The 7646-nt window shown below is 63.1% G+C and overlaps 1 protein-coding gene across 1 annotated transcript; it reads left to right on the forward strand.

Annotated features, from left to right (window-relative positions):
* The first annotated feature begins 1125 nt into the window (after positions 1-1125).
* On the forward strand, positions 1126-6896 carry DES (desmin). Its single transcript, XM_051623893.1, has 9 exons — positions 1126-1765; positions 3521-3581; positions 3775-3870; positions 3979-4140; positions 4230-4355; positions 5073-5293; positions 5426-5475; positions 5752-5834; positions 5961-6896. Exons 1-9 carry the CDS (start codon positions 1212-1214, stop codon positions 6000-6002), a joined length of 1395 nt encoding a protein of 464 aa, XP_051479853.1. The 5' UTR covers positions 1126-1211; the 3' UTR covers positions 6003-6896.
* Positions 6897-7646: the final 750 nt, after the last annotated feature.

The following is a 7646-nucleotide window of genomic DNA, read 5'->3' on the forward strand; positions in this document are numbered from 1 at the left end:
GTTTTGGGGTGAGCTGGGGTAGTCTCCATTCTGGGAAGGTTTGGAGAGCTGGGCTGGGCTTTCCGCTCCCCAAATACTGCCAGGCCAAGGGGGAGGCTGAGAAGACAACGGAGAGTCTGCAGCACCCCGGGATGACCTGGGGACCTCGTCCTGCTCTAGGGGTGACAGGGAGCAGGGAGGGGCTGGGGCTGCTCCAGGCAGGGTCCTGATCCAGCTGTGCACTCTGTATGCCTGGCATGAGAAGGGTTAACTGGGTGCCTCCCCCATCTATAAATATCATGTATGTCCCACGCGTATGAGCTTGGGAGGCTATTTTGGTTGGGTGCCTGCTGCTTCAGGAATGTGCCGGAGTGAGGACCTGGGGGGTGACGTCACCAGGACCACTCTGGTTCCAGCACCTGCTCGGGGTCACTCAGCACCACCCCAAGAGCACCCAGCCCCGGGCCAGTGCTGAGCCCTCCTTATCAGAAAGGGGGTTGGGGTGATGGGTCAGCACAAGCACACTCAGAGCAAGGGTGCCCCCACATCACCCTCTACCTAGGCTTCTCCCTTGCGCCAAGTCTGGGGGAGGAAAGCTGGAGTCTGACCCCACATGCAGAGCTGAGACTGGTGCTTTTGCTGTGGGGCAGATCTAGACACCATCAGGGGGATTTTATGGTTCTCAAAGCCAATTAGGTGACTGTGGCCACCAGGCATGGAGTCAGGCTTAAGGAGGGGAAAGTGAGGGCTAAGTCCCCATCTTTCCCCACAGCACCAGCCCAGGCTGTCTCTCTGTCTGTCCAGGCCCTCGGGGGTGGCACTGTACCCCAATGGGCAACAGCGTAGTGCAGGGGGCCTTACCAGCAGCCTGCCCCTTTTCCCTCCCTTGCACCTCCAGGGCTAGGACAGCGCAGTGGGGGGCCAAGTGGGGAGGCTGACAAACCAGTGGGGTCTGAGGGTCCCTGAGGTTTCACGGGCATTGTTGTCACCCATCCGGGGGTCTGCAGCCCAGTGTTGCAAGCAGGTGAGGGGTGGTGGGCGGGGGCTGGCAGCCGTCCCACCCCCCCGCAGCAGCATCCCCCAGCTGCCCGGCAGCAGGAGGGGCGGGTGATGTCAGCAGGATACAAATAGCGGCAGCGCGGGTCCCCTTCCGAAGCCTCTCTGAGCTGCCGGCCGCTCGCCAGCCCCTCTGCCTGCTCCCTGCTCCGGCCTCGCCGTCCCACGCCGCCACCATGAGCCAGTCCTACTCCTCCAGCCAGCGGGTCTCTTCCTACCGCCGCACCTTCGGTGGTGCCTCTCCGGTCTTCTCCCGCGCCTCCTTTGGGGGCAAGGGCAGCAGCGGCAGCTCTGTCACCTCCCGTGTCTACCAGGTGTCCCGTACCTCGGCCGTTCCCAGTCTGTCCAGCTTCCGCACCACCCGTGTGACGCCCCTGCGCTCCTACCAAAGTGCTTACCAAGGTGCTGGAGAGCTGCTGGACTTCAGCCTGGCTGATGCCATGAACCAGGAGTTCCTCCAGACCCGCACCAACGAGAAGGTGGAGCTGCAAGAGCTCAATGACCGCTTCGCTAACTATATCGAGAAGGTGCGCTTCCTGGAGCAGCAGAATGCCCTCATGGTGGCCGAGGTCAACCGGCTGCGGGGCAAGGAGCCCACCCGCGTGGCTGAGATGTACGAGGAGGAGCTGCGGGAGCTCCGGCGCCAGGTGGACTTGCTCACCAGCCAGCGGGCCCGTGTTGAGGTTGAGCGTGACAACCTGCTCGATGACCTGCAGAAGCTCAAGCAGAGGTGAGGAAGGGCTCTGTTGTGTTCCTGTGGGTGTCCATCCCTGCATCTCCATCTCTCAGGATGGGTGACAGCAGAGCTCTCCCCAGCAGCCCCTCGGGTGCTCGCTGCCATCCTTGTGCCCCAAGGCATGGACCCTATTGTGGGTCTGGTCCTTTGTCCCCCTCACCCTGTCCCCTGGGCACCCAGGAGAGCACCCAGGCCATGCCTCTTGCTGGCTGCCTCTGCCTGCACGGTGTTTTGCCTGGTTCTAGGTCCTAGCACAGTAGCTACAAGTTTTGGGAGGGAGAAGGACACCCACAGCCTGCTACACCAGTGCTGGGTGCTCCCCAACCCATGGCATGGGGCAGGCAGGGGGGAGCTGGCCCAGAGGGGTGGGGCCGGGTGAGTGAGGAGTCCACAGCCTGGGAATCTCCTCAGGGCACTCTGGATAGCCACAGCCAGCCTTCACCAGGCACCTGGGGAGCACCCAGCAGGCAGGACAGGAGGGGTGTCTCATGTGCCCTTCCTTGCAGTGGGGCCAAGGCAGGGCTGTGATGCCACAGGATCCCCAGTACTGAGGGATCAGTGTCCCCCCCTGGCATCCTCCTCCCTGCTCACACCAGGAAGGGCTGGTGAGCTCATGGGTTTGCTGAGCCCTTGAGGACAGACAGACAGACTGAGTCAGTGAGGCAGGCGGAAGCGAGGGGGAGGAGGCTGACCCGGGGGGTGGGGGGGGGGGGCCGGGGTGGGGGGTGCTTCAACAGCTCTGGAGATGAAGGAGGGAAGGGAGGAAACAGCCACACTTCCGCAGGCAAGGGGTGCTCCAGGGTTGCTGTGGGTGTCTGTAGTGCTCCTCGGAAGCAGCAGGGACCCCCAAGGATGCTTTGGGCCTGGCTGGTGCTGGTGCTAGGGCTGGGACCAGTGAGGAATAGCCACAAGGATGGCCAGGCTGAGTGACCCCCCCAGTGTGGGGGTACCTCGCAGCAGTGGTGTATGCTTGGGGGAGCCCCTTGCCTGATACTGGTCTGTGCCTTCCCTTCTGTCCCCTGTCCCCCGGGGACACTGAGTCCTCAATCTCCTGGGGGTGACACAGCCAGCTGCCTCCCCACACCTCTACAGCTCCAGTGGGATGCTGGTGAGGCTCCTGTGGGACAGAGCTTCTGATGCTGAGAGTCTGGGGGTGGCAGCATGGACAACCCCTGAATGTCAAGGGAGGAGCAGGCATAGAACAGGTGGTGGATTTCCTGCCACCCCCTGCGCCAGCACCACCCAGGCAACCTACAGGTCCTGCCCGCTGCCCTTCCCACGACCAGCAGCCTGCGGCGCTGCTCCCTCCCCGCACTCAGCCCGGCCCCCCGGGCTCACACCCCGGCAGTGCCCCCTCCCTACCCCCGTCCCACAGCATTGCTGAGACCCGCCTGTCCTCCTGCTCTACCTGGGACGGATCACCTAGTGGCCATCCCTTGGGCTCCCCGTGCCGGACCCTGCACCCTGTCCCCCAGGTCGCCGGCCACTCTCCCCTATAAGGGCTGGGGCAGCGCGGATGGCACCGAGCTGACCTCATGCCTTTGTACTCTCTCCGGCGTTGACTATAATAGGAAATGGGAGGAAGAGCTCCTGGCTCCCCGCCAGCCCTCCCGCTGCCCGCTGGGAGTGCAGGACAATCCCATGTCTTTCTACCAGGCCACGGAGGGCTCGGGGGGAGCTCTGGGGGACATCACCACTGGGGGACAGGGCTCCCTCTGCATACTCCTGACCTCCTCTCTTTGTCCCCAGGCTGCAAGAAGAGATCCAGCTGAAGGAGGAGGCTGAGAACAACCTGGCTGCTTTCAGAGCTGTGAGTACTCACCCTCCCCATGTGGTGCGGGACCCCCACCTCCCCTCCCACCTCCATCTCATCCCAGCAGCCTGGCCCCAGGACTGGGACATGGCCCTAGGCACAGCTTTGCAACCTCCAGTCCTGGTGTGTAGTCCCAGTCCTCCCCCTGCCTCACCACCCCTGTTAACCCTTGCTCCTCATGTCCCCCCAGGATGTGGACGCAGCCACACTGGCACGCATTGACCTGGAAAGACGCATTGAGTCCCTGCAGGAGGAGATTGCCTTCCTCAAGAAGGTTCACGAAGAGGTAGGCCAGGGGAAGTCCCCTTTTTCACAGCACCTGTGGGGCTAGGCGACAGAGTGTTAGGTGCCCGGGGGACAGAGCATGCCCTGAGGTGTCACTTTGTCCCCCCAGGAAATCCGGGAGCTACAGGCTCAGCTGCAGGAGCAGCACATCCAGGTGGAGATGGATATCTCCAAGCCCGACCTGACGGCAGCACTGCGGGACATCCGTGCCCAGTACGAGAGCATCGCTGCCAAGAACATCGCCGAGGCTGAGGAGTGGTACAAGTCCAAGGTGCGAGAGGCCGCAAGCTCGGGTCTGCTCCCTCATGGCAGGTCCTGTGTGTCCTGGTGCCATGCCCACTGATCCCTGTTTCTCCCCAGGTGTCTGACCTGACACAGGCAGCCAACAAGAACAATGATGCACTGCGGCAGGCGAAACAGGAGATGCTGGAGTACCGGCACCAGATCCAGTCCTACACCTGCGAGATCGATGCCCTCAAGGGCACGGTGAGCCATGGGCAGCATTGGGAAGACCCCCAGCTTCCCTCCAGGGACTGCTCTGGGGCTGCTTGGGAATCTCTGGGGCATCTCTGGAGTGGGGGACTCTTCTCAGCTCTCTGAGTTGCTGTCATGTGGGGACTTATCTGTCAGATTTGGGCTGTGCTTTCCCCAGCAGCAGTCTAGACCTCTGTGAGGTGTTTTGGCAGAGCCTCGGGGTCAAGACACAGCTTGCAAAAGGTGTCCGGGCTGGCAGGCTCCAGACAGGCGGGTGCAGGGATCAGGGTGTCTTGTTGCAGGCTGGGAAGGTGGCTGCAAACAAACAGGGCACAACAGTCTGGCGCTGGCACGGTCACAGTCACAGGAGCCAGCCAGCAGCCACCAGTGTGGCAGTGCCCCCCCTGGGCAGCTGTCCTGTGCTCCTGCGTGTCTCTGCATTTATCCCTCTGGGGTAGGGTGGCTTTGCTGGGGGGCTTGGGCAGTGGGGCAGAAGGTGCTGGGTCACCCAGCTTGCCTGCCTGCCAGACCGTTCTAGCCAGCGCTGGGCAGAGGGTGATTGCCACCCATCGCTGTCCCACGTCAGCTGGACCCAGTCCAGAGCTGCCCATGGCTCTCTCCAGGTCCCTTGCTCTCCCCTAGGACCCCCTGGCATCCCCAGCTCGCACCTCAGGTGACCCCTGACCACTCTGGCTACCCCCATGTTGCTGAGCTCCCCTGTCCCCCCAGAACGACTCGCTGATGCGCCAGATGCGGGAGATGGAGGAACGCTTTGCGGGGGAGGCTGGTGGGTACCAGGACACCATTGCCCGGCTGGAGGAGGAGATTCGGCACCTGAAGGATGAGATGGCCCGGCATCTGCGTGAGTACCAGGACCTGCTCAATGTCAAGATGGCTCTGGATGTGGAGATTGCCACATACCGCAAGCTGCTGGAAGGAGAGGAGAACCGGTGAGTGGTGGGGGGCAGGACAAGGTGGGGGAGCCAGCAGGGTCAGCTGGTTTTTTTGGCTCCCATCCTGTGAGCAGCTACCTGAGGGCTGGGGCTGGCTGGCACTGAGCTCTCCCCTCTGTGTCCCCACAGGATCAGCATCCCCATGCACCAGACCTTCGCCTCTGCACTCAATTTCCGAGGTAAGCATCAACCCATGAGAAGGGGGACCTAGGATGTGTTCCTGGGAGTGCCCAGTGTGGGGGTGAATCTTCCTCCTGAGGGGACTGCAGCCAGGTTGTGAACCCATGGGTGCCACACTGAGCCCCTGGTGTGGGCACTTGGTTGGGTGTTGTCATGAGCTGAGAGGGGATTAAACCAGGACTCCTGAAGGCCCCAGGTGGGCCCAGCCCCCCCTGCCCCATATCCCCATGCCACATGTCCCCATGGTCCCAACCCTTGTGTCCTCCCACCTGCAGAGACCAGCCCAGAGCAGCGTGGCTCTGAGGTGCACACCAAGAAGACAGTGATGATCAAAACCATTGAAACCCGTGACGGAGAGGTGAGTGCAGGGTGGCAGTGGGGGGTGGTGAGGAGGTTGGAGGGGAGCTGAGAACAGTGTCTGTCCCCAGCTTGGGGCTCCAGTGCTGGGATGGCATGGCATCTCATGGTGCTTCTCTTCTGGCAGGTGGTGAGCGAGGCGACCCAGCAGCAGCATGAAGTGCTGTAGAGGAGGCTGCTCCAGCAGCCCACTGGCACCTTCTGTCCCTGCCTCCGTTCTGCCGCCAAGCCCCCCTCTTGCCCCCCACCTCGCCTGCCGGTGCTCCCCCGGCACTGCCTGAGGGGTCCCCGCTGCGCAGCCGCCTCCAGGCCCTCTGCGCCCCCCGGACTCTCTCCTTCGGCTTCAAAAGGCTAGCTCTGCTTTTGCAGCTTTGCAGCAGCAATGCCAGTGTCAGGATCAGGCCCGGGCCGGGGGGGGGCAGCAGGAGGGAGGGAGGGGGCAGGCAGGAGGGGCTGGGGGGAGCAGGTGGTAGCCTTAGCTAGCTCCCTGGAGAGTGGGACAGTCCCAGCAGCAGGTTCTGGATCCCCCTGTAGCCCCCTCCCTGTGCCAGAAATGGGATTGGGGTTTGTCTCATGGGAGCAGGAACTTGTCCCCCCATGCTGGCCTTCCTGGAGCTGGCACTTCTCCGGGTGCATGGTGGCAATGCCAGGGATGGGGAGAAGTGGGGTCCGGGCCGAGCCCCCCATTGTCTGCCCAGCTCGGAGCCAGGGTGCTCCCAACCTGCATCCCTCTCCCAACCCGGGGGGACTGTGGCTTTGTGCTCCCCCCAGCCTGAGAGGCAGCCTCATGGGGCAGAGGAGGGCAGCGCCCACCTCCCTCATTGCGGGGACCCCCAGCAGCAGGAGGCTGTGCGGGGCCAGGCTTGTGAGCCGAGAGGGTACCTGTAGGTGGACATAGGAGAGAGGAGGAGTGACTGAGTGGGAGAGAGGGGGGAGAGAAGGAGAGGAGCCGGAGAGAGGCCTGGGGGCCAGGGCAGGCACCCCCACCCCTCGCCCCACTGCACCCCCACCCCACCACGTCTATGTGACTCTTCAGGCGGCTGAAATAAACAGCGGAGCATCACCTCTTCCTCCTGGAGCATCTCTGGGGCAGGGGTGGGATGGGGTGGTGGGGAGGTGCCTCCCAGAGGGGGCATCACACAGACCCCCAGGGATGGGCTGAGGTGGGCTGGGAGGCCAGCATCTCCTCGAGACGTCTTTTTCCTAAGCTGCTAGTCCCTCAAAGAAACTGTGTCACTCACACTGAAGGTGCCCCAGAGCATTTTGCTGCCTGTGGTGATGGGTTTCCCAGTTGCACTGAGTGGGAGAGCCCTGCTGGGACTGGGGGCAGAGGCAGCTGAGCCCTGAGCAGGTTTGGAGGGACCCTGGGTGACTAACCCTTGTCCCCCCCCCCATACACTCAGGGCCTTATACTGTGTCCCAGTGGCTCTCAGCCCCACAGCTGCCCACTTTCTTCCCTCACCAAGGCCAGGCCTGTCCTGGACCCACAGCTGCTGGGGACCTATCCAAGGCTCTGCCACCCACCATTGCCACGGATCTGCTAGCAGAGCTCTCCTCACTCCAAATTTACCTCTGTGGGAAGCTCCCATGGGGAAGAGAGATTCAGAGTTGCAGTCCCCCAGGAGGCATCAGAGAGTCCACACCCCCCTGCCAGGCAGCAGAGCCCTGGGAGGGTAGAAGGCTTGGCAGAGGGTGGCATTTTGGGACAAGGCAGGTGCTGCTGCCAGCAGTGGGGACGGGGTTGCGTGGGGTCCCTGAAGGGGAGGCCAGCGTGGTGAACGTCACCTTTGTCTGCAGGACCGGCCAGGGGCGA

This window comes from Apus apus, chromosome 6 (assembly GCF_020740795.1).
Source record: "Apus apus isolate bApuApu2 chromosome 6, bApuApu2.pri.cur, whole genome shotgun sequence".
In the NCBI taxonomy this organism is placed as follows: domain Eukaryota; kingdom Metazoa; phylum Chordata; class Aves; order Apodiformes; family Apodidae; genus Apus; species Apus apus.

Excerpts from the sequence above, each read along its gene's own strand:
- DES (XM_051623893.1), top strand. The coding sequence starts at position 1,212 with ATGAGCCAGTCCTACTCCTCCAGCCAGCGGGTCTCTTCCTACCGCCGC. Across the intron at positions 3,582-3,774 it reads ACCTGGCTGCTTTCAGAGCT|GATGTGGACGCAGCCACACT; the intron begins GTGAGTACTCAC and ends ATGTCCCCCCAG. Across the intron at positions 4,356-5,072 it reads TCGATGCCCTCAAGGGCACG|AACGACTCGCTGATGCGCCA; the intron begins GTGAGCCATGGG and ends CTGTCCCCCCAG.